The sequence below is a fragment of the Pocillopora verrucosa genome, chromosome 10, assembly GCF_036669915.1.
Source record: "Pocillopora verrucosa isolate sample1 chromosome 10, ASM3666991v2, whole genome shotgun sequence".
In the NCBI taxonomy this organism is placed as follows: domain Eukaryota; kingdom Metazoa; phylum Cnidaria; class Anthozoa; order Scleractinia; family Pocilloporidae; genus Pocillopora; species Pocillopora verrucosa.
Genome location: NC_089321.1, coordinates 15,530,560 through 15,557,624, shown reverse-complemented (window position 1 = coordinate 15,557,624; position 27,065 = coordinate 15,530,560). Strand labels below are relative to the sequence as shown.

At 38.9% G+C, this 27,065-nt stretch overlaps 1 protein-coding gene and 1 long non-coding RNA gene across 3 annotated transcripts; both read left to right on the top strand.

Moving 5' to 3' along the window:
* The first annotated feature begins 10,640 nt into the window (after positions 1-10,640).
* LOC136283685 (tetratricopeptide repeat protein 28-like) lies at positions 10,641-14,102 on the top strand. The gene has a single exon (XM_066172885.1). The coding sequence runs from the start codon at positions 10,641-10,643 to the stop codon at positions 14,100-14,102; it is 3,462 nt and encodes a 1,153-aa protein (XP_066028982.1).
* Positions 14,103-17,342: 3,240 nt separating this feature from the next.
* On the top strand, positions 17,343-25,257 carry LOC136283967 (uncharacterized). Of its 2 annotated transcripts, none has more exons than XR_010719007.1 (7): positions 17,343-17,440; positions 19,692-19,766; positions 21,110-21,168; positions 21,513-21,572; positions 22,841-22,888; positions 23,967-24,020; positions 24,231-25,257. It is a non-coding gene; the product is annotated as an uncharacterized lncRNA (long non-coding RNA). The 2 variants fall into 2 exon arrangements; XR_010719008.1 differs by having other exon boundaries at positions 19,692-19,770.
* The last annotated feature ends 1,808 nt before the right edge of the window (positions 25,258-27,065 follow it).

Sequence of the window (27,065 nt, the reverse complement as noted above, 5' to 3'; positions counted from 1 at the left end):
GAACTTTTGTTCCTAATTACTTGTTCCTCTATATTGACTTAAAATGGTTGCTATTCAAAATTTTCTCTTTTGCAGCTCAGGGGAACCGTTATTTCTTTTTGCATATGTTTCTGTGTTAATAATATATAAATTTAGTCAAGCCTAAAAGCGGAGCTCTACAAATCTTTTTTAATAGCATTTATATACATGCAAGTCAGTTATTGTATGAACGTAGTAACACGAAATAACGTTACGAATTCCTCATCCTTTCTGGAATTACATCTATCTCAAAGGCATATAAAGCAAACTGTTTACGCGAAATATTTCAGTGAGCAATTAAAAATTAATTAGAGCGTGTTAACGAATATGCGTTAAAAAAAGAAAAAAATCATAAGTCTGTGAATATTTCTCCTACAAAAAATAATTATAGTCTCTAAGTAAAAGTTAACAAAAGGAAAATACAGGAAAAGTAATGTTTTGGTTGTGGTTTGAAATATTTCAGTGAGCGCTTAAAATTAGAGCGTGTTTACAAATATGCAATCGCTGCGAATGGCAAATGAATTACACAAGTCTAACGCAAAATTTTCAAAACAATTCATAACTGTGGGAAAATTTCTTCTACAGAAATAATTCTAGTATCTGAATAAACGTTAACAAAAGGAGAATATAGGAAAAGATAATTGTTGACTGTGGTCCGAAATATTTCAGTGGGCGCTTAAAATTAGAACGTGTTAATTTGAGAATATGCGATGCGAATGGCGAATGAATTACACAAGTCCAACACAAAATGTTCAAAGAAACTCATAACTCTGGGAATATCTCTTCTACAGAAACAATTCTATTCTCTAAGTAAACGTTAACAAAAGGAGAATATAGCAAAAATAATTGTTGGTTGTGGTCCGAAATATTTCAGTGAGCGCTTAAAATTAGAGCGTGTTTACAAATATGCACTCCTAATGGGGAATGAATTACAATTTATTCTTGTTTGTATCTTCGGCTTATTTATTGCTCGGTGTCGGGAAGTGATGCAATAACTGTTTTATTTATGGTAAATATTCGAATCAAAGGGATGAAAATATTGAAAAAAAAAGTTCAATGGTTTATCTTTCTGTTCATGTTTTAGTGTAGTGCTGATCTAGCTCGGATCGAATGTTTTCTCCTGGTGTAAATTTGGTAGAAGCAGGTGTTCTGCTTTGGACTGTTTCTCAGGAAATTGATCTTTCCGTCAAGAATGTTTGAAATTGCTTTTTCCTTAAAAACAATTCCTGGTTTACATGTTTGTTCTGTATTTTTAATAAGGTGACTGAAACTTGTAAACACGTACACTGTAATTTATGGAAATAGGCGAGGACTTGTAGTACCGCCTTTCTTCTTGGAAAGTCATTGTTTTACAACACTGCTTGGAACTTCAACTTAGTATTTAACAACCTTATGATTGTCAATGTGTAATTTTTATCGATACAAATGTTTATTGTAAATTTTGTATTTATTCAATTACTTTGTTTGGTTGGACATTTCGAAGAACGTAACGAAAACTTTGAAAGAAGGGTACAATTTTTTCATCAAATAAAGGGAAGGTACCCTTTTCCACTTCTGATACCAACCAATCATAGGAAGGCTTACGTTAGCCTACATTAGTAGTTGACAAGTGTTTAATAGTAGCTTGTCAATTATACTCCGGCCAACATATAACCAACGCGCAAAGTTCTTCAGTAGAGAACTCTGTAAGCTGAACTATATAGAGGGTGAACTTTTGAAATAGAACACAACCATTTGAACAACAACTTAGTGCGTATCAAGTGAATCTGACAATTGCAACTTGTTGGCATATCTTAGCTAATTCCCCTGGTTAGACGCTAGAAGTTGATCTAACACCTGTTTTCACGGCCTGTTCCCTTTCATAGTTTCAATGAACAATTGTTCTTCCTGACTGGTTCCCTTTGAGAGTGAACGTTCTTTCTCAAAAGTGTGCACGAGCGGTAAACTTATGAGCGGTAAACAAATCCTAGACCAATGAAAGTTTTGTGCCGTACAAAAGCCATATTTGCTGATTTTAGCAAACCTCCAAAGTAATAAACGACAGAAGAAAGAAGCACTACGATTTCCCATCAACATTTCGCCTACACGCATCTCTCTCAACGTGAAATTTTCCATTCCTGTTTTGTGCTGTACAAAAGCCATATTTGCTGATTTTAGTAAATCTCTAAAGTAACAAACGACAGAAGACAGAAATACTACGATTTCCCATCAACATTTCGCCTACACGCATCCCTCTCAACGTGAAATTTTCCATTCCTTAGAAAAAAAATCTCGAAAGTTGCTCACATTTCTTAGCTTCCTTAATCAATCATCGTGTGTAACGAGTTATAACGTAGATAGGTTTATTTGCCCAATTAACTGCTTAAAGCCAGAATTGCGTGACAGGTGGCATGGGAGAAAACATTGAAACTAAACTTGCTGGAAAAAAGAAGAAACTTTTAAGTCTTTTCTTCTATACTTTATAAGCTTTTCAGTGATAGATAGTTTTCCATGGTTTCTTTGAAAGTAGGATGCGTAGAACGATTTTTCCAAATGTTTTTCCAAAATTTTTCCTTGTTTCCTTACATTTCGATATTTACTACGCATTTTGTTGCATATTTGTCGTCTTCACTTGAATTCCCTCGAAGAGGCCGTACAGCTCATGATCATCAAGGCAGGCAAAGCGCTAGTTCCTCTTTTTCCTCCTTCTTGTTCCTCACCGGGAAGGGGGATGGTAGCCTAACCCCAGATAAAAAGTTGGCAAGTTTTTCTTCAATTCCGATATTTATTATTTGTACTTAAAAATTATTTTGTGAGTATTGGGAAAACTTTGAGTTTGAAATGTTTTCAAATTTAGCCGGTAAACATTAAAAGTATGACGTCCAAACAAGCTGTGTTTACATACTCTCATTTAAACTAACTAGTTGAGCTATAAGAGCGTGCGAACTACCTCAATTATTTTATAACCATCATTAGTTATAGAAGTGTGACGTGCCAAACCGAAATACAGTCACTTGGTTTTTTTCAAATAGTTTTGTCTTCAATCATGCAAATCACACCCGCTAGAAAATGAAAAGTTCACGAATACACTGAGTCGATTATCACGCAAAGATAATTTAGCGTTAAAAAAGAGCAACTTAGGTTGTACTGTAATCGATCTTGTGATGAAAATCAAACCTTTCAAAGGGATAAAGACTAAAGCCTGACATTTCCTATTAAAAAAAGAATAACAATTTTCATTTTTTATGTTTAATTACATCATGAGTGATAAAAGTGTGACGTACAAAACCGAAATACTGTGCACTTGTTCATTGAGTGGTAGGGCCGGACGGAAAAAATATTTGGCTCGGGATCATGACCGACGGATCGAGCGAAGCGGGGTCTTTCCTTCATGACTCCGAGCCAAATATTATCCGCACTGGCCCCACCAAACTTGGTCAGTAAGCATTTTATCATATGACCACTAACTGATGAAAATATCAACCTAAATAGGACGCGATAGACGGGCATACGGGCATACGGGCACACGAAAAATATGCAATCAAAACTTTTCCTTTTTATTTCGATTAACCCAGAGGGAAGAAAGGGAATAACATAAACACACGTGATCTGGATACCTCAAACACTGTGACAGTGGAAGTTCGGAAGGTTAGAAAAGTAATTCATTATTTTTGTCGTTTCATTTTGAAAGTATCAGCCACATTGTCAACAACTTGGTAAGTGCGATTGAAAATCTTTTTTAGTCGCTCGGTTTTTATCAACTTTAGTTATTTAGTAACTGTAGAGAGGTGAGGCTCTTATGGCAAAATCCAGTAACTGTTTTTTTTATCTTTATGTTTGCAATATGTCACATTTCGAGCGTTAGCCCTTCGTTAAATCGGTTGATGACGCGATTGAATCGTCACCACAGTGAAATGAACTTTTTCTACGGCGACTTTTTCAAATCTGTGTGGCTTTATACCATGTTATTTATCCTCATTAATTAAGGCTATTGAGTATCGTTCAATTGAGAAATTGATGATCATAAAATTAACTTCAGACCTCTATTTATTGTGTGGACTGTCTCACGCTGATATCATGGGAAATCCATAGTCATTATGGAGCGGCTACATTGTGTGGTTTTCCACTGGCTATGACCTGAAATGTAGTTATTAACTTGACTTTGTTTTAGGAGGATTTAACGATCGATTCAGAGATTGCGGTGGATTCGAATTGAATTTCCGTTTTCTACTTGTACACAAGCGTTACATGGTCGAGATACCATTCAATAAAATTTTTGGATACTAGCGGCGGGTTCTACGTTACATATTTTTCTAAAGGTCGTAAGCGCCCGAGTCTCCCATAAGAAGATAAGTTATGACGCTGCGCGCTCACGAAGAGGGCTGTGTTAATTTTCCTAGAGAAACTGAAACTTTCTTAAATTCACTGTTATTGCATACATAGCACAAGCGTACTTTTCCGTTGATTGATGCTTCATATCTCCACTGTCAAATGGCTTTCTTCGAACCGTTAAGGTTTTCTACAATATATTTCAACCTCATTAGTTAAGATTGTTCAGCATTGTTTAATTTAAGAAACTGATGGTTTCCACAATCGCGTGACCAAAAACTAAAATCAATCCTATATTAAGACATATTTATAACGCAGAATGTCCTTAAGGGCCTATTTACATGGAGGTGGGGGACCCCAGGTAGGTGAGGTAACCCGCCTAGCCGTAGTAGAAAAATAGAATGCGTTTACATGCACTCTTACAACCCCGGGGTCTTGGGTTGAGGTTTCTTAAGGCTGTTGTTGTGCTTGCAGGGAGTTTGAGGGCAGGCGTCCCAAGCTCACATCTCGAGAAAGACGAAAGATTAATTCTCGGACATGTATATATTTATTCATGAAAGCGTCACGCGTTGTGTTACGCGGTGTTAGGTTAAACGAGGAATCGTAGACTTAATACGTTATAAGGAATGGTTTGGGAAACGAAATATGGTCGATTTACAACGCTAAATATTCCGACATGTGAACATTTTACACTCCTTCTGTGTCCATTGCGGTTTCTGGTGATTTCTGCCATTAGACGGCTAGGAAATGTACAAAGTTTTAAAACATACGTGTTTAGCTTTTGAGCTTTTTGCCATTAACACGACCCCGGCTAGGCGGGCTACCCCACCTTGAAACGTTTACATAGCAAATTGTCACCCCGGCTGACAAGGTTACCCCACCTGGCAGACCGGGCAACCCGCCTTGGCGAGTTACCTCACCTATCATGTGAACGTGATCAAGATAAAATGAGAGATTATATGGAAAGACGGGTTACCCCACCTTGGTGGGTTACCTCACCTACCTGGGGTCCCCCACCTCCATGCAAACAGGCCCGTAATGATGTCAGCAGAGGCGGCCCAAGCTCACATCTCGAGAAAAAGCAAACGAGTAATTCATTTATCCCACCCGCAAGAAAATAAAAAGTGAGTACAGTGAGTCAATTTTCACGCAAAGACAACTTACTGTTTAAAAACAGCAAACGATTAATTCATGAATCGCACCCATAAGAAAATGAAAAGTTCTTGAGTACAATAAGTCAATGTTCACGCACAGATAGCTTACTGTTTAAAGACAGAAGCTTCAGTTGTACTCTCGATCTCAGCGATCTCGTCAAGCAAATCCAATCGTTCCAAAAGGGATGAACACTGAAGCCTGACGTTTCGGTTAAACAGAGTAAGATGTCTCATTTTTGGAAGCTAAAATCCATCATTAGTCAGAAAAGTGTGACGTGCTAAACCGAAATATAGTCACTCAATTTTTTTTTTAGCAATTCTGGCTTCCATTATGTGAATCACACCCGCCAGAAAATGAAAAGTTTAGGAAGACAATGAGTTGATTATCATACAAAAATAGGTTACCGTTTAAAGAAAGAAACTTAGGTTGTACTGTGATCAATCTTGTGATGTAAACCAAACTTTTCCGATAGTCAACACTTAAGCTTGACGTTCCCCATTAAAAAATCATGTTTATATACATCATTAGTGATATAAGTGTGACGTATGTTATTTCATAATTTTTCATACTTTGACAACTCGTTCTTTGTAATATTCAGTAGAGTAGTTTAGTGGTTACTGGCATGTCGTCAATACGAGCGTTCGCTTATCTCACGAACAGGCGGAGATAGTATGCTTGGCTTGTAAGGGTCATTACTTTTCAGTGACTGGCCAAGGGGGAACTGGTAAGTCTACAGTGGTAAGGGAATCATAAGGATTTTTCAAGCGGCTAGAAAAAGATTTTTGTGGTATGTTCCAGTGGTATAGCATGCACAATCCTGGTACCGCCTCTACCGTGCATTCCTATTATGGATCAGCAATTGCAGACCTATCACGGGGACAGCTCTCTGATAGGTTGATCGGGACCATAGATTAATGCGAGGTGTCACTGTGGGGCATCATTTGGACAATTATATTTACAACCGCATCTCTTCCCTTTCGACAGTTTTTTAAGAGAAAATAATTCAAGCTTTTAAGCAAGACATTTAAAAATGTCTTGTATTATTAATGAACAAGAAATAAGGATGCTCGATCCTACGAAGTTTCATTACATATACGTTTTGAAGGCCGGAACAAAAAGGTTTTCGAGTTTCTTCACGTGATTAGTAAAACCTTAAGCAATTGTTTCGTCTTGATTTTGGTCTAAGATTGACTTTTCTGAAATTCCACGGGAAATGCTTAGAAGAGCATTTCTGAGCCTCTAGATTTCAAAGTTTTCTGGGGGGGACCTGCCCCCAGACCCCCTCAGCGGCTCGCGCCTTCAGCGCTCGAAATTTGCCTCGTCTTGTTCTGAAGTCTGGCTACGGCCCTGCTTCACTTTCGCTTCTACTTTTGCATCAAACCCCTCTTGATTCAACTGGGCTGTCTTCCTAGGACAGAAATTAGCAACGCTTTGTGAAGATGTAGCACCAAATAGATGTTTCCCCATTCGATACTCTTGCATTTTCTTTACCAGGTCCCTATTCGGCCACCATACAAATTTTTTAAGATTGAAAAAGTGTCACAATCTTTTGGGTCCACCATGAATTGGTGAAACATCATCAACTACTGGTGATGTTTGTCCAAACTTTGCTGGACAATCATGAACCAGCTTCACCTTTGCCGGGCTTTAAGGGATGCTTTACTAGGTAGTGAGGGAGGTGTCACACTGGTTTACCCCTTGTGTTCAACTCTTCTTCAAGAACTCTTTCTGCATGTCTTCTTTCTATGTAGTCGTTTATTGTCGCCCGTTATTTCCTCGACAATTCTTCATCCTTCATAAGACACCTCTTCAAAAACAGAGCTCTTCGCTCTACCATCACCTTGTTGTTGAGTTTGTACGGTAGGTCGTGTTGCCAGGGCAAAGTAACTTGAAAGTGTCCATGGACTTGCTGCAGAACCCCTTCCATGATCTTAAAAGCTCTCTTGTCTTCGACTGGTGCGCAAACTTTGGTCTCTACTTCTGTGTTTTCAAAGTATGTTTTCCATAGCCTTTATAACTGCTGGTGTCATTCTTCATTGCGAATTTGGCATTCAGTTTTGCTGTCCAATAATAAACTGAAGTCTCTCTGATCAAGTCAAGTTATCTGCGGATTCTTTTAAAGGACCTTGGTCTATAACATTATCATCTGATCGCTCATGAAATCTTCCACCTTTAATCGTTAGACTAACACACACTTTCATCTTCCAAGTGAGGAACGTTGTCGTGAACAAAAAGACCCTCTATGGTACGTGTGAGATTTGCTGAACAATTTGGGCTATCTTTTTGGCCCCCAACAGGACCAATTACAGTATTTCTTAAACTTTATCTGACCGCGACTGGTTTATCTTACCCGGTTTTTCATCAGCTATAACAACTAAGTAACTTACTTGAATTCACTATGATCATACATGTATGTGACCCACCACGGGATTTCAGGGAAGAAGGTGAACGCACGCTCACGGTACACTAACACGCTAAAACAAAAGAACGTGCCTTTAACACATTAGCTGCGTGTAAGTTACTTGTCTAATTAACTTCGCAGCCATTGTCTTGCTTCGCACGGTAGAAACAATGAAACGTGTTAAGATCTTGCTCGCAACTTTGCACGATATATCACGGTGACCGTGCCCGGCCAATTTTGTAACACACCTCTTAGCTCGTAAGATGCCAAGATCAGTGTACAGTAAATAATACGCGGCTTCGCTCGGAAAGCTTCGTTTTGCGCCGGCTAACTTGCGGTCAGTTATTTATTTTAAAAATGCCGGTTTGCATAGAGTGACGAACAGCGACCGCGTAGAGGACATGGAGCCGGGAATAAGTTGCTAATGTATTCACAAAGATTCAGTACTGGGCTTATTAACTCCGTGAAGCGATAAGGATTTATATTTTAAAAGATTAGAGTTGAGTTTTAACAAAGTAATTCATGTGTCCAAACTGAGCTCCTCTAGACCTTGTGAAACACTTTGTGCTCACTGAATTCCTTGTGAAAATCTTGAGGGAAAGAGCCGTGATTTGCCGTGAATGTTTCCTTTTTTATTACAACTTTCGGATAGGACAGAAGATCTTCTTCATATTCGCTTATATTCGGTGAGTAATATACTTTACAAACACCATTCTCACAATAATTTATTAAGAAGCTGACAAACACAAGTAACAAAGTAAGCCGGGTTTTACAAGATAAGCTCGTGTGATAAGACACAAAGGAACTTAGCGTGTTAAAAAAAAAAAAGCAAAAAAAAAAAAAGCGTGCCATAGAAAGGAAGCTCTACTGTGTTAGCCAGATATGAACAATGGCTACAACATGCTTTTCAAAATCAATTGTTTTTATGCGCATATCTGCGCGATAAGTGTGTCATGCCGTTAGCGTGCGAGCGTGTTATAACGTGCCGTGTACGTGCGTTCACCTAATTCCCTGACGCCCCGTGGAGGGTCAAGTAGACGTACCGGTAATAGAACTGAGAAGAGTCTGTAATCATACCATTGATGTCAAAGTCGGACGACTGCGCAGCGGGAGTCCGATTTGTTTATCGCCAGTATGATTACAGGCTGAACTGGACGACAAAAAGTCTTATTACCAATCAATCATAAAAATGACAATTTCCGATAAAAGAAGATCATCCAGGTTATGAAAGAAAAGCAAAACATTTGCATTAAAAGACTGGCAAAGGAGGCGTAAATTGTTTAACTGTTTGATAGTTTGATCGACTCACTGACCTGTCTGATAACAAACTTTTTGGATAAAAACTGCAGAAAATGATGGTTTTGACGATTATACTATTAATTTTTTTTAAAAAGCAAATCTACTTACTCCGCTGCTGATGTCATAGGATAAGATTTCGTGGTTTTCCAGTGGTCGTAATTTACATTAATAATTAACTTAACCTCTTCTTGTTAAAGCGTCAAAGTCTTGCGTAAGAAGATAAGTCCGCGTATGACGCTGAAATTTCACGAAGAAAGGTAATGTATTTTCTGTGGGGAACAGAACGTTACTTGACTGATTTCCTATAATCTTGTCCATAATCTTCTTTTTTTGTTTTTTTAGTCGTGTCATGTCCTGTGACTATTAAGTCATGTTATGTTGTGCAAAAACCGCCACCGAATGAAATGAATTTGCTACAAAGCCGGAGTTCGTCAAAGCACTGAGGCCTCACAATATTTTCATATATTCCATGTCATATTGTGGAATGTCAAGAAATCTTCCAGAGAGTTGTTGTAAAAGGTTATCTCTCTTGTTAGCCCAAAAACTTGAAACGCTTAAAACTTGAATGCATGTAGCTTGATCCCAAGAGGCTTTATTGTAAATACTTTCTGACAGCCGGTAAAAATGCAGATAGAAAACGAAGCATTACATTTATACGGCAGACCACTCTTTACTGGTTTCTTTGCGGAATACTGGCAACACAACATCATTGATTCCTCAGGATTATCAAATGCTCTAAACAAGGGCTAACGCTCGAAACGTCAGCTTCAGAAACTCATTATGATGGCCAATTTACATCGTCAACTAAGTTGGTAAAGCCAAATAGTTTTGTAATACCCCACCAAAGTTTCTTTGAAAATTTACCCCGTTGATTAATGTTGCTTATAAAAACTATGCATAAGAAAAGTTCCCATTGCAAAAGTTAAGATAAATGCTGTCAGTTTTGTTTATCTTTGTCCTGAAACTTTAAAGTCATATAATGTTCTGCAACTGGAGTAAAATGAAAGGTGAAAAACTTATTTATCTTCACTTATTTTTCTGTTTTAAGGGGGTATTGTGAATTCTAATACTTTCAGCTTGTTACAAATAGTTTCCGGGTGTAATCGACCCAGCCCGTTTTTGTAACTTAACATGTGTGTTCCTGCTTGTAGTGACTCGTTATTAATCCAGATTATCGACTCATTTAGTAATGTGTTACTAAAATAATGTTTCCCTGATTACAGGAGAGGATTGCAATGGAAACCTAACAGCAGAAGCCATGACACCTTTCATGAGCATCGCCTTATTTGTTGCCCTGTTCTTGCTCAACTCAGATCGCATTCAGAAAGCCATCGAGATATGCAGCGAATGCTTGATTTTGCTAAATAGCCGCGATCAAAACAGCAAAGACCAATTTGATTCAGTACTGCTACAATTTTACAGCGACATCTATACCGTTCTTTTCAGCGCTTATCGTCATATGTCTGACGACATAAGTACGGAAAGATACGGGAGGCAACTGTTTGACTTATATAGCGAGTCTGGATATATGCTTTATAAACTTGGTGAAAACCTAAAAGCGAAGGAATTTGTTGTGAGGGCCCTTGCCATAACAACAGAAATTGGCGACAGAAGCGGAGAAGCATCCTGTTACGGAAACCTTGGACTGTTGCTTCAGTCGTTTGGCCAATACGACAAGGCTAAAGAGTATCTCCAAAAAGCGCTTGTCATCAGATCTGAAATTGGCGACAGAAAAGGGGAGGCAACTGACTACGAAAACCTAGGCACTGTGTTTAATTCGCTTGGCCAATACGACAATGCTAAAGAGTACCTCCAACAAGCGCTTGTCATCAGAACTGAAATTGGCGACAGACAAGGGGAAGCATCATCTTATGGAAACCTAGGTACTGTGTTTCAGTCGCTTGGCCAATACGACAAGGCTAAAGAGTATCACCAAAAAGCGCTTGTCATCAGAACTGAAATTGGCGACAGACAAGGGGAAGCATCATCTTATGGAAACCTAGGTACTGTGTTTCAGTCGCTTGGCCAATACGACAATGCGATAGAGTACCTCCAACAAGCGCTTGTCATCAGAACTGAAATTGGCGACAGACAAGGGGAAGCATCATCTTATGGAAACCTAGGTACTGTGTTTTATTCGCTTGGCCAATACGACAAAGCGAAAGAGTACCTCCAACAAGCGCTTGTCATTAGAACTGAAATTGGCGACAGAGAAGGGGAAGCATCATGTTATGGAAACCTAGGTGCTGTGTTTGAGTCGCTTGGCCAATACGACAAGGCTAAAGAGTATCTCCAAAAAGCGCTTGTCATCAGAACTGAAATTGGCGACAGAAAAGGGGAGGCAACTGACTACGGAAACCTAGGTACTGTGTTTTATTCGCTTGGCCAATACGACAATGCTAAAGAGTACCTCCAACAAGCGCTTGTCATCAGAACTGAAATTGGCGACAGAAAAGGGGAAGCATCATGTTATGGAAACCTAGGTACTGTGTTTCAGTCGCTTGGCCAATACGACCAGGCTAAAGAGTATCACCAAAAAGCGCTTGTCATCAAAACTGAAATTAACGACAGAAAAGGGGAGGCAACTGACTACGGAAACCTAGGTGCTGTGTTTGAGTCGCTTGGCCAATACGACAAGGCTAAAGAGTATCTCCAAAAAGCGCTTGTCATCAGAACTGAAATTGGCGACAGAAAAGGGGAGGCAACTGACTACGGAAACCTAGGTACTGTGTTTTATTCGCTTGGCCAATACGACAATGCTAAAGAGTATCACCAAAAAGCGCTTGTCATCAGAACTGAAATTGGCGACAGACAAGGGGAAGCATCATCTTATGGAAACCTAGGTACTGTGTTTCAGTCGCTTGGCCAATACGACAATGCGAAAGAGTACCTCCAACAAGCGCTTGTCATCAGAACTGAAATTGGCGACAGACAAGGGGAAGCATCATCTTATGGAAACCTAGGTGCTGTGTTTGAGTTGCTTGGCCAATACGAGAAGGCTAAAGAGTATCTCCAAAAAGCGCTTGTCATCAGAACTGAAATTGGCGACAGACAAGGGGAAGCATCATCTTATGGAAACCTAGGTACTGTGTTTCAGTCGCTTGGCCAATACGACAAGGCTAAAGAGTATCACCAAAAAGCGCTTGTCATCAGAACTGAAATTGGCGACAGACAAGGGGAAGCATCATCTTATGGAAACCTAGGTACTGTGTTTCAGTCGCTTGGCCAATACGATAAGGCAACACAGTATCATCAAAAAGGGCTTGTCATCGCAACTGAAATTGGTGATAAGAAAGGGAAAGCAGCACAACTTTTAAGCCTTGGAGGAGTGTCTACAACTGTTGGTGATTATGAAGCTTCGGAAGTATGCTTGGAGAGAGCTTTATACATATCCAGAGATATTGGAGCTGGAAGAACAGAGTTCGAAATCCTTCGAGGCTACGCCATTTTGTATTTATCTCAAAATAAAATCAAAGACTCTCTGTCGTGTCTTCATCTGTGCATTGAAAAGTATGAGGAGCTGAGATATTTTTTGGGCGCCAATGATGAGTTCAAAACATCATTGCTGGAGCACTCAGGAATATTTCCCTACAAGCTGCTTTGTATTTTGCTCTGTGACACCGGAAATGCTCGGGATGCTCTCTATGTCGAGGAGTTGGGTCGAGCTAGAGGCCTATCAGACTTAATGGCAGAGAAGTACTCGGTTGAAACGCATATCTTTGCTAATCCACAATCTTGGTTTGGCATTGAGAACATTTTAAGAACGAAAAATAACTGTACTTGTCTGTACATTTCTTATTTTCAGAATCTTCTGCATTTGTGGATCTTGAAAACAAGTGGAGTCCTTCACCTTAGAAGAATATCAGTAGAAGAGAATCTAGTTCAGGCAGGGTTACCCAAAGATTTGTCTTTGAGTCAATTTTTGGATGATAATTTCCGGGGTCTTGGTATTTTGCCTACTAAAGGTTGTGAAGATCGGTCTTTAAATACGATTAACGTGCAACCTCTCTCCCCTGCACAAAAGAGCTCAGCAAGATTGCGACTCGTCGAGGAGGACGAGGACAAGGAAGTCATTTCAAGTCTATCTTTGTGTTACAAAATGTTTATCGCTCCCGTTTATGATTTGCTGGAGGAGCCTGAAGTCATCATCGTTCCTGACCGCAGTTTGTACAAAGTTCCGTTCGCTGCACTGAGTGAAAAGGAGGGAGCCGAATTCCTCTCGGAGACTCATAAGATCCGTGTCATTCCTTCCTTGACAACACTCAAGATTATTCAAGATAGTCCAGAGGACTATCACAGCAACACTGGTGCCTTGATAATAGGCAATCCCAAGGTTAATTGGCTGCCGTCATTGCCATTTGCAAGAAAGGAAGCGGAGATGGTTGGACGACTGATGCGTGTTCCGCCTCTGCTAGAAGAGAAAGCAACGAAGCAGGCGGTGCTTGAGCGGATAGGTTCAGTGAGCCTGATACATTTTGCTGCCCATGGCAACGCCCAAAGAGGAGAAATTGCCCTCTCCCCCATTCTTATTCCCAACAGTCAAAATGCTATCCCACCACGCGAAGCTTACATGTTGACGATGGCTGATGTCTCACGAGTGAAAGTTAGAGCTAAACTGGTGGTACTTAGCTGCTGTCACAGTGGAAGAGGTGAGATAACAGCCGAGGGAGTGATAGGAATTGCTCGTGCGTTCTTAGGATCTGGTGCTCGCTCGGTGTTAGTTGCGCTGTGGGCCATTTCAGACTTAGCAACGGAGCAGCTGATGAATCGGTTCTACAAACACCTTGTTGAAGGAGAAAGTGCCAGTGAATCCCTTCATCAGGCCATGAAGTGGATGAGAAAAAACGGCTCGAGAAAAATTTCTGAGTGGGCTTCGTTTACGCTGATTGGAGATGATGTGAGGCTCGAGTTTTACAAGTAGAGGTAAGACTCGGTGAGAACAGGTATTTCATAAATGAAAGTTAAATTAGATGTGAAGGTGGCTTTGACTTACTGGTCGCTGACTGTCGGCGGGAATCCTTTGTCACCATGAATACCAAAGCTACTTTTGTACCATTTATTTTTTTTTTGGTTTCTTTCAAATAGCAACAATTGATTCTCCCAATTAGATGTAAAATATATAATCTCGAAAGCGCCTTTCTGCCAATCAGATATAAGTACAGTTGCCTACATATTGCGCCTGGTATAACTGTTTATTTATAATTGTTTTTCTTCTTTACGTTTGTTGTAGGAAAGAGGATGAGAATTTCTCGAAGGAAACAGACCTTAGAGACTTTTAAATGGATGAACAAATAGAACGAGTAAAGAAAATACTCTATCAGTTATTTTATTGTGTAATTAAAGAATGGGCAATCTTCAGTTAAGCATATCAATTATAATATTTTTTTGCGGTTTCTTTTCCGATCTCCTCAATAGGAGGTATTGGTTACGTATTCGAGAGAGACTTTATTCTGCGCAAAAATGATCTTCTCCGGCCGCTATAAGTAGCACGAAACATTATTGATGAAGGGCTCTTAAGTAAAGTGAAATCAGGAAAGTTGAAACAGTAGTTTAAGCATCAAAAATGAGCCAGTTGTCTTAAAGGGTTTTCTCTCAAAGCCTTGGATTTTTTTGTTATAGGTTTCGGGCACAGAATCCTAAATTTTTGACAAAAAGTCTTAAAAGAAACCTTTCCTTATGGTCATTTCCAGTACCACTTCTTAGTGCTTAAAAGACTGAAAAATGCATGGATTTCTAAATAGGACCATGGAAAAAGCTATCAAAGTCAAGAATTGTATAACTATAAAGTGGAAAAGTTACGGCAGCAATATTTTGAAATTGGTTCAATAAGTCACTTACGCATCGTAATGTTTGATGCGTTATAATGTTTTCATGATGATTTAATCGTTTTCAAGTCAGGTTATTGTCAGAAAGTTGGTTTGGGAATAAAAATATTCTTGTTTTCACCACACTTTTATACACTCCTCTTTTTTGGGAAACTTTCCTAAGGGATTATGTAGTAATTCCAAAGACGCTCAAATAAAAGACAGCTTGAGAGAAATCTTAGAAAATATCGCCAGCGTCTTTTTTAACCAGGTTACAGAGTAAAACAGAAAGCACTGTTGTTCATTGTTAAGGCGTGCATTTCTCTGATGGTTTCTCCTCCATCCATGTGACTTGATTCTCGTCCTACAATCAAAAAAATTCTGGCGATGAAGTTCTGGTGATCAGCATTCCAGTGTCAAATAGTAATCCTAATACATGTATCACTAGATATAGCGTCAAATGATCGTATTATGGGAGCCAAACGAGTTTTTCATCCCTTCATTTGATGCAAATGACATTAATTTCATTCTTGAGGCATGAAAAAGTAATTGCATGCACGAAAAAAAGGCTCGATCATGTCACGTTTTCTTGATATGGTGTCCTTCTCGTCTCCTTCTTTAGCTATTTCTAAGGGCGTTTAACATCACACTAATTATTCCGAACGTTAATATACCTGAACTATGAGTATCAGTGCATGAGGAATTCTTATTCCTACCCCAACCTACTCGTCCCAAACCCCTTCCCTCCTTCACTTCGCTCTGCTTAAAAAAGGAAATTAAAGAGATAGATTTTGGCCGGTTTTGTTCGGAAACCTTTCTGTGAGTTATGTTTCTTATGAATCAAGAACATCGATCATTCCTACCCCAACCTACTTGCCCCAACCTCCCTCCCTCCCCCACTCCGTTCTGCTTCAAAGAGCGAATATAGTAGTAATCAGTTTGCTGGACAAATTTTTTATTCTTTTTGCTCTCGACCAATTAGCCCGCAACAGTTCTCACAGTTATTTCAAAAGCTTTTAATAAGAAATTTCTGCGAAAAATTTTGAAATCATTCTGAAATTTTGTAGGTAACTGGCTTTTCTTTCTGTTCTGGTAGTGTTGCGCTTTTTCTAGACCATGAAACGTTACTGTCAAGTGCAATTTCTTGGGCATTTTACTTTACTTCCAATGCACAGAGGCGTAAGTAAAAAGGAACTTAGCAACAGTGCTTAGCAACAGTTAGGTGAATATTTTCCATATAAGGTGATTCGATATATGAGCTGATTACCTGAGGTGAGTGTAAAAATTAGAACACTAGAAATGAAATATCCGGAGGCAAAAATTTGAGAGTGTGTCCACGAGAGCACCAGGCAGTCTACATGCCATCTCACTGGTTTAAATGAAACTTTGCTAGTTTAAAGGGTCTACCCCAAAACTCAAACAGACAAACTGGTTTCCGGTTTTTATTCTTTCCGGGGGAGGATAGACCAACTCCTGGTTTCTCTCGTTTTCGCCGGGGAAATCGCTTCAAAATGGGTAAAATGTATGAAGCTCTCACTGCGATGCAACAAAATTTGAGAGGGGGTCAATGTTTAGTGACAGTAGGAGACAGACAACTCTGAAACGTCATGTAACTGTCAAAGAGTTTACACTTCTAGTAATATATTCCCCTCTCTCGCAACAGCTCAGCAGATAGTATTGATCCTATGCAGTGTACGTGTATCAGTTGTATTGCGACCTCATAGTGATGCTACATAAGTGAGCGAGTGTCTAAAAATCCCTCAATTCAACCTAAAACTCGAATTGACTTACTAGCCAGGTGGACCACTTTGGATGGGCCCTTTAAAAAACACAAAAAGATTATGCCTTTTTCTCAGAAAGCAAAGAAGTATCTTCTAAACGTGTGCCGGACAGGGGAGGAAACTAGTAAGAAGTGTGGCTTCTCAAATATGGAGTTTAAGAGACGACACCAGCCAGAAATGTTGTATAGGACAGACTGGTTGATAGAGCAGCAGATCGCTTGATACTTCAGCCGAATATCTGCCTTGACAAAAGCTGGTTTATTGAAGAGGTTTTCCTCTGTAAGTATGAATAAGGACGAAGAGGTTGATGCAGATGATCTAGTTTCAGAAACTGACCGAACAATCAGAAGGGACCTTGAAAAATTTAGACGAAGACTGCAAGGGAGGGTACAGCTGGCAGCTGCCACAGGCTATAAAAAAAATACAGACTTTTGCATCTCACTTTCCTCTCAAATTTATTGTCTTTACCCATGAAAACAACTGGATATGTCCTTGGGTTTTTTCATCACGGGAAATTTGCAGGAAGCCTACTGGTCAAAATATTGCTGGCTCATTCTTCGAGTCACGCAATTCAAAGTCGGTAAGTCAACTTTGGCAACACTCGATCGAGAGAGATGCAGATTTACATGTAGATATAGGATGCTTAAAAAAAAGGAAGATATTTTACGATCGAGGTAAGCAGATACATATAAAGACTTAGAGAAGATTCTGAAATTTTTGTCTAGCAGACAGCATGAACAGCGAAAAGTATTCGGGTCACGATGCACATCGTGATGCACATGTTAGTTTTAACGGAGTTCTGCATTGAAGTGTTCGATGGCGGTAAGTATCAACGACAACACTATTTTACTTTATCTCTGGAATAGTAGCACAGTTTCTGAATGTAAAAGAGCTACTGGTATTTTCTCTCAAGCAAGAGGGCAGATGTTCGCGGTCGTAAAAGCCGAAGTTGTTGCACAGGGAACTTGTATGTCAACCAACACTCCGCATATGACTTTAAAATCTCCTGAAATGAGCGGTAACAAATCATAGCCTAATGAATGTTTTGTGTCGTACAAAAGCCATATTTGCAAATTTTAGTAAATCTCCAAAGTAACAAACGACAAAAGAAAGAAACACTACGATTTCCCATCAACCTTTCGCTTACACGCATCTCTCTTGACGTGAAATTAATTTCCATTCCTTAAAAAAAATCTCGAAAATTGTTCACATTTCTTAGCTTCCTTAATGAACCATCATGGATAACGAGCTGTAACAAATAGAGGTTTATAACATAGCTAGTAAATTTGTGTAATCAAATTCAATTGCGCGAGCGTGCTTCATTGAAGAAATGTAAAATGGTTTCCGTGTTTGCATAACCTGATGTAAACACGCGGGAGGTTGGGAGAACACGAGATAAGCGTAGGAAACCACGACGCGAAGCGGAGTGGTTTCTAGCTTATCTCGTGTTCTCCCAACCTCCCAAGTGTTTACATCAGGCTATGTAAACACGGAAACCATTTTACATTTCTTTTATAAAATAACCAATGAAAGAGGAATGAAAACCGTGTTTACATACGCTCATGTAAAATGGTTTTATGGCCAATCAGAGCGCGCGTACTGCTTGAATTATTTTATAAATTCCTATTGTGCACGCTCATGACGTCACAAACAAATCCCTCGAGAAAACAAATTTTCCATCTGGTTGAAAATGTTATGAAACAATTGGTTCATGCATCAGCTGTGCCTTCATCGAGATATGAAGCGCTTGGGAAGTTTGGAGAGCACTCAAGAAGCCAGAGTTGCTCCTAGCTACGCCTCGAGCAACTCTTACACATCTTTCGTGCTCTCCAAACTTCCCGCATGCTTCATATCTTGAAGAACACACGCTGACGTTTGAAGCAATTGTTGACCCAAGTGATCTCTGAGAGCCAGAATTGCGTGACAGGTGTAGTTGATAGAAGCTTCAAGTCATAATCACAAATTTATGAAATGATGGATTATAAAGGGTAATTAAATTAGTGTGGTAGCTTTCTGGCAAGGAGAGATAGTTGACCTCAAAGTTATCAAATATTAGATGAATCAAATAAAAACACAGTCATTTCATTGCTTCTTTTGATTGACAAGCCATCAATTAAATTGATTGATATTTGCATCCTATATTCATTATTGGCTTTTCATATCCTATTTCCAGCTTTGTCTCCTGCATCTAAAAGCTGATAGTAGCCACTTAGAAGCCTGCTGATACTCTACCAACAATATAAAAAGTGCTACTTTGTTTTGCTGAGAAAGAAATGCAAAATTCCACAAAAACCCAAAAGCTACGAACATATTCAACAACGATCTATTCTTGCCCAGTAATTTGAGCAAGGATTTTTCTTTTTGCTTTTATAGATATATATAGGGAGCTGGGTTTGTGATTGATTTGTGTCAATCAATGAAGTTTCAGTCAGATAGAGAATATTTAGGTCAAAATTATAAAGATACAGGATACTTGAAGAAAAATTCAATGGAATGGAAAATATTTGAAATAGATGATTGCAGAATATCTAATTGGAACTATAGGGATACAAACTGCAGGAATTAATGGAATACAGGATAGTTAGGCCAATAGTTCATAGGAAATGGGATAATCAAACTAATTTTTTCTTGGAAACCTGCAAATAATACATTCAAACCTACAATCAAACCTGTTCTAAGTAGCCTTTTTGTATTTTCCTCCACCTGACACAAGACACAATACAGACACTGCAATCAACAATCCATAATGTAATTGTTGCATTTTAATTAGTTATTAAACCATTTTTTGTGCTTATAAATTGTGTGTAAACATAACCTCTCTTCTGATCAATCTACATGTATAAATAACGAATTACATGATATGCAACAAATTTGTTTGCTGATAATTTCACTGACAACCTAATTGTTTATATATATTTTTTTCAGAATTTCAAGACATTACAGAGTGTATGTATTTGAATGGATACCAGGGTGCCAGCCCAACTGCCAATCAAGTTGCATGTAGGTATACATATACATCACAAATTACAAATTTCATTCCTGTTCTAAAGATACAACTTGTCCATATATACAAATATATCTGATTGCATTGGCAAAAACATGCCAATTATGTTGCAAGATTGACATTTGAGTTCACACCCTGCCAGAGCTTAGCTAACAGGTGAACACCCTGTGGTTGGAGGCTTGTTGAACATCCAAAGCAGCAGGCTTAGCAGAGGCTGCAAAAACCTGATTTTTAGGTTTTGGTTGAAGGTGGGCATTGCCTGCCTTCAAGCCAGCCTGGTTAAAGAAAATGCAGGGGATTGAATGTTTAAGCTAGTGCCCACATGCAGCCTGGCCATCAAACAATCCAAACAATGCAAATGACTCTGTATGGAAACCTCAGGGGGTGGAGAGGATAGATTTTTGAAACCCTTTGGTAGACTGGCATTTTTCTCTGAGGTTAGAAAAGACTTGTCTTATTCCTTGTGGTTGAAAGCCTGCATTGCAAAACTGGTAATCAGCCTTGCAACCTGTCACACTTCAACCCCTGAAGAGGGGGGCATGGGGATGTTTGGTTTTGCAGTTTCTAACAGAACCCAATGCCCTCCTCACTAAGCTAACACTCCATGGCTGGAGGGTGGTTGGGTGTCAAAAGCATGCCTTTGGAAAAGAGAGCTCAATTGACATTGCAAGGTTTAATCACTGGAAAGCTGGCATTGCCCACCTTTAAATGAGCCTGGCCAAAAAAAGTGCAGAGGGCTTTAAACATTAAGGCTAGTAACCAAATGTAACCCAACCACCAACCTTCCCGAGGGGGGGTTGCAAATGGCTTTGTGTGCAAAGTGGGTAGGGTAGGTTTTTGACTTGCAAGTTACAAGGAATTTGTTTTTTGCATAAAAGTGGACATCTTGTTTTGAGTTGTTATGAGGCTGGATTTGTTTTATACTTTGTCCGTATATTCATTTCAGACTCATACTTCATGGCATCACTTCTCATGCACTTAATCATTTTGGCTAGGGGTGGGGTGGGGTGGGGTTAAAAATGTTCAATTTTGAAAGTTTTTTTCTGTGATATTCACTTTGAGTTTGTTGTTTTTTTGGGTCTGTTTTGGTGAATTCACTCAGATATAACTAGACATATACATATAGTACATAATTTAACATATACATATACATATACACACCTGTTTTGAAATAATGCCATTTGAAAAAAATACATGAAATATATATACTTTTTGTTTTCTCACCAAAAAGTGTCTCTTTTTCTATGTTTACAAAAATAATGAACCATGTAGTAAGCCACATGAATATGGTTGTTAATTGCAACATCAGTGACCAGATATTTCTATTACTTTTGTACAGAATTTGTAACAAATATTAGTGAGATCACAAAGTGGAAATGTAACAATTGCAAGACAGAGGTAATTTGCACCAATAAATTCAAAACTTTAAAATCCTTTTTTCAACATGGGGCAACTTAGAAGAACAGGGAAAATTCTCTAATTACATTGCAAATTAACTTTCTAATGATTAAATGCTCTATGTAATATGCCACAAATATGGTTGTTCATTTTATTATTACTGACTGCATCTCACATTTTGTTACAAAATATGTTGTAAGTTATATGCAGGAAAATAACAATCTTGGTTTGTTGGAGAATTTTGTATTTGATCAACAAATTGTGCTGTAATTGATGTTTTATTTGATTTCCTTAATCATCTTTTTGATATTGAATTGATGTCACTGACTATTACTTTTTTACAGAATTTGCTGCAAATGCTGTGGCACAAATGAACACCAAACAGCTAGCTGATAGGAACAGAGGTAATGCACCAATAAATTCAAACTTGTAAACCCCCCCCTTTCAACCTGAGCAAAGTTTAGCATAATGATTAAAACCTTAGTGAAGATGGAAAGTCATTTATACCTAAAATATGAACCACAACTGCTAAAACCCACTAACTACTGCTAGCACAAACAATTATTGTATTATTTTGTTAATAAATTCACTTGTCATTCTCATGAACCCAAATCACCTGTGTTGTTGCATCAAACAATTAAAAATGAAGAAATGTAAAATGGTTTCCGTGTTTACAATGCCTGATGTAAACACTTGGGAGGTTGGGAGAACACGAAATAAGCATAGGAAACCACAACATGAAGTGGAGTGGTTTCCAGCTTATCTTGTGTTCTCCCAACCTCCCAAGTGTTTACATCAGGCTATGTAAACATGGAGACCATTTTACATTTCTTTTATAAAATGACTAATGAAAGAACCACTTCTTGCAACGAAGGAAAGCGACGTGCTTGTTGTCGTTGTTCATTTGGCTTTTCGGCTGTTTCTTGAATACTGGGAAAATTAAACTCCAAAGAGAAGTTAGGAAAACCTTCTTCTTCCATTACTGTACTCAAAACAAACTTAAAGAAGCTGAGTTACTGCTAAATGAATAACAGGGAGAACTCCACGAGAAGATTCAGTATGAAAACTGTGTTTACATAGGCTCATGTAAAATGGTTTATAGCCAATCAGAGTGTGTGTACTATTTGAATTATTTTATAATGTTAACTATAAATCACTGGTACATCGAAACAGAAAAATAGCACTAACTATCACTTGTCTTTTACAAAAATTAACTATTAAATCCAACACTTTGATTAGGGAATTTGAACAACACTTTGGCCCCAAGAACAAACTAATCTTCAAAACTTCAAATGCATGAGGAGGTTGCTGTGGGGATGTTGGAGCTCCAAATTGAGGGATACATGTTTATGTACCATACCCAGCCTATGAAATGTGATCAAATCTTATCAATCCTAACAGAATGAGCATACATTTTAATTCATAGTTCCTTACTTGCACATAACACAGAACATCCATTCGTTCAGCAGTGACATCATGAACATCCTGAAAACAGTTCTTCCCACAACACACACACACACACAAACTCCAACTTATAAGAAAGTTTTTTCCTTTAATCCTATCATAGAACACCAAACATCCAAAAAATCTGCAAGATGTCTGTCAATTGAAATTTTCATTGAAAAGAAACTTAACTTAAGTACTCAGACTTGAATGCAATTTTTTTTTGCAGAACATGCTATACAGGCAGCAACGAGGAGAAGAAATGTACAATGGCACTGTAAGAATATAGTTATAAAATAGCTTGTAAATTACTGCTTAATTCTGCTTACAATAAACAAATAATACTGTTGCAAGACAGTTCAGTTCAGTTCATTTCAAGTAGGATTTATGTTCTCAACACTCACTATATCAGCTGTTTGTGAAAACATTTCTGTGGAAACATTTTAGATGCCACAGTCGCCTTTCAGTTCATTCATTTCTAGATCAATTCAAGAAAATTAAGTAATCATTAATAGTAATGATTCAAACATTATCAAACATTGACACCCAACTCAATTCCATTGGTAATCTTGTGTGCCAATCACCAGCCATGATAAGTGAATTTTTTTTAATTGATTCCTAGAATTGAAGATTACCAATAAAGCTAAATAATGGTAACACTTTTCAAATATTTCCAATGGAGAATACAATCTTAACCCTATAACTCCGAGGATCTCATTGGCAACTCTCCTAACTGACTGTCATACAGTTCTTTTGATGTTCAGTTAGTTTGGAGAATTTGGTATTGGATCAAGTAATAATCTTCTGATTAATATTTGTCTTTATTCTCATTAGTTGTCTGCTTGGTATTGCATTGATTTTGTAAGGAGAAATTATGTCTTGGTCACTGGATCATGGGAGTTAAAGGGAAATAACAAAATTCTTTAAAACCTTAAGTGAACTTTTGGTACAGTGAAAAACCCAATTCAAAATAGTGTAACACCTTAATTGTGTATTCATTTGATCATTTTTTAAAAGATTTAATTCACTGACATCACAAATTTAATCTAAAAAGCAGGTTTCCTCTGTAGATCTTGTCAACTATAAGTATGTATTTAACCCTCTCCTCCCTAGCATCAGTATGAATAATCTCCATACTACTTCCTAGACATTTCCCAGGGTTCTGACAAGGAGAATTTGTTGAACAATCAAGAGCTTCTTTAGTTGGTGATCATATCCTTTATTCTCATGACCTTAATGTTTGGTTCAAGGGTGATGTTGTTAGGAGAAATTAGATGTTAGTCACTCTTAGTGGTTGAAGGGTTAAGGTGGATCACATCATTTTACAGACAAATTATCTTTCCTATATTTCACAGAACTCACAACAAAACAGAGTCTTTGTTAATCATATGTTGGAGGTGTGCAAAACAGTAAGTTTCAACTCATGTAGTTTACAATTAAATTCAATCACAACTACAATTAGACAAGAAAGGCAATTACCATTGATAGTTAAAACACAAAAATTTACATTTACACACTAGAGCAATAATCATACACCTTTGTGAAGTTTTTATGCCCACTTAAAATGTCATTTCTTCCTTCTGATGCACTCCTTCTGTTAATGACTTCTTTTCCCACAGTTTGCCACATCAAACCTTGGGAACATGTCAGCAAAGTCTGATGAAAAATGATGCTGAGGACGAATAAACAAGATTCTGCCTCATTACTTTCCTAGTATACTCTTCTACACCATTATGTACTGAGCTTCATATCAAAATGCTGCATTATATGTTAATGGCGGTCACCGTCATGCAAATGAGGTGCAGGCACGCAAAAACCACCAACGTGTTTGTGGTCTTTTTAATACTTACTGCTGCCTTCCCTCTGAAATACGACCACGAGGGTATATGTGTAAGACCTCACACTTTCTACTGGCCGGGTTTGGAGTTGCTTACTCATTTCACTGGCTGGAATATTAGGATATTTGGTTGTTTCTTGTCTTCAGTGAACTGTTGGACTGAGAGCCCTATTTGCATAAGGAACAATGCCACGTTATTGGCTGGAGTCGAAGTATTGTTTCACTCTTCATGGAACAGTGATCTCTCTAATGGTGTTGTTCTCACCAATCTGTTTAATGGCTCTGCTTGTATTACATTCTTCCGACGTCCATGGATCAGCTACTACGTTCCACCCGAGTTCCTGGGAATTTTGAATATGCTTGATTTCTCATGTCGGTTACGCCTACATAGGCACAGGTGTCCAATAGCCTACTATGCAAATTCATGTGCCTCATTCCATCAAGTGCTAATTGGCGATCTGGTCTTCAAACTTAATCCTGGTCCTGAGGGATGCGGTATATCAACAATTGTGAAATCACGCCATCAAAATAATGGAACTTTACGGGCGCCTCAATCACGTTCTTCATTGTCTAAATCAACAACTAGGAATGTCTCAAACTTTACTAAAGTGCATTGTTTGTCTGCCAACTACGTAAATGGGGTCTTATTGTCATTTTGTCACATGAATGCCCAGTCGGTGCGCAACAAGACAGCCGATTTTGTAGATTACGTCTGTGAACGTAGATATGACTTGGTTGTCATTACCGAGACGTGGCTCCAGCCCCATGATGATGCGCTAAGAATAGAACTGTGTCCTCCTGGTTACAAGTTTATTGACTTTCCACGACAAGAACGGACAGGTGGAGGCATTGGACTACTGTACAAGGATTCACTTCGTGTTAGCACGACTCGAGATGGAATTCAAGAGTCGCTTGAATTTTACGAGTTGTTGGTCCAAACGTCGACTTCCCGCAAGATACGGCTTGTGATCGTCTACCGTCCACAGAATTGTGATGACCACCGCAGGGTTCCCATTAACACTTTTCTGATGGAGTTTTCTGACCTGATGGAGTCCACTATTCTATCCAAAGAGCCTTTGATTGTCGTTGGTGATTACAACATACATGTGGATGTTCCTAATGACACTGATGCACTTAAGTTTTTAGATCTGCTTGAGTCTCTCGGTTTGGAGCAGCATGTGACAGAGCCAACGCACATACGTGGTCACACCCTCGATCTTCTTATAACAAGAAAGATTGAGGATATTCTGGCGAGTCCACCACGCGCCTGTCGCTATTTCTCCGATCATGCAGCTGTACATTGTCATGTTGCCATAAGTAAGCCTTCATTTCAGACTAGGATAATAAAGTTTAGGAAAACTAAATCCTTGGACGCTGAGAGCCTATCGAACGATGTAGTACTTACAGGGCTATGTGATCGAGGTAATAGCGATCCCATCACCCCACTGGACTTGGATGTACTTGTAGAGGATTACACGACCACACTCTCTCAAGTTCTTGATCGTCACGCACCTTTAAAAACCAAAACAGTGCGGGCTAGGCCCAAGGTACCCTGGTATACCAGTGAGATAGCCGAGGCAAAAAGGCGACGCCGGAAAGCAGAACGGAGATGGAGAAAAACACGATCACAGGAAGATTTGTTGGCATTCAAGAAACTCAAGAACCACGTTACTTATTTAAGTACACGGGCTAAGCATGCTTTCTACTCAGACTTTGTGAACGACAATAGTCAAAACCAAGGAAAGCTATTCAGGGCCACTCGATCATTGTTACTTCCTAGGAATGAGTTGTGTTTTCCAGAATACACGAACAACTCAATCTTAGCCAACGATATCGGGCGGTTTTTCGACCGTAAGATTGCAAAGATTCGCGCAGAGCTTGATGCGTTTACTCTTCATCCTGGGGCGGTGGCTGAGGATAGAGTGTTTACAGGCGATAGGAAACTTGATCATTTCAATACGTATTCTGTGGAAGATATAAGGAAGCTGGTCAGTAGATCATCGAAGAAAAGCTGTCAACTTGATCCTATGCCGACCAATTTAGTAGTCGGTATGTCCGATATGCTTCTCCCCATCATCACTAATGTCGTGAATTCTTCACTTTCCTTGGGACACTTTCCATCTGATTGGAAAACGGCCCTTGTGGATCCAAGACTGAAGAAGACCAAGCAAGGGACTTCCTTATCCAATTTAAGACCTGTGAGTAATCTGCAATACCTCTCTAAATTGGTTGAAAGTGCAGTTTATGATCAGACAACCGATCACGTTACTCAGTCGGGTTTGTATCCCATCCTCCAGTCAGCCTATCGACTTGGTCATAGCACAGAGACTGCCCTATTGAAGATACAGAATGACATACTAGCTGCAATGGACAATCAACGAGTTACTCTTTTGGTATTGCTAGACCTGAGTGCAGCATTTGACACGATTGACCACCAAGTGTTGTTGAATCGCCTGTGCGTGACGTATGGAATTACAGGTACCGCTCTTAAATGGTTTCACTCGTATTTATCAAACAGGAAACAGCGAATCCTGATTAACGGGAGCTATTCGAGTGACTTTGATCTGCCTCAAGGGGTACCTCAAGGATCATGTCTTGGTACCTTGCTCTTCACGTT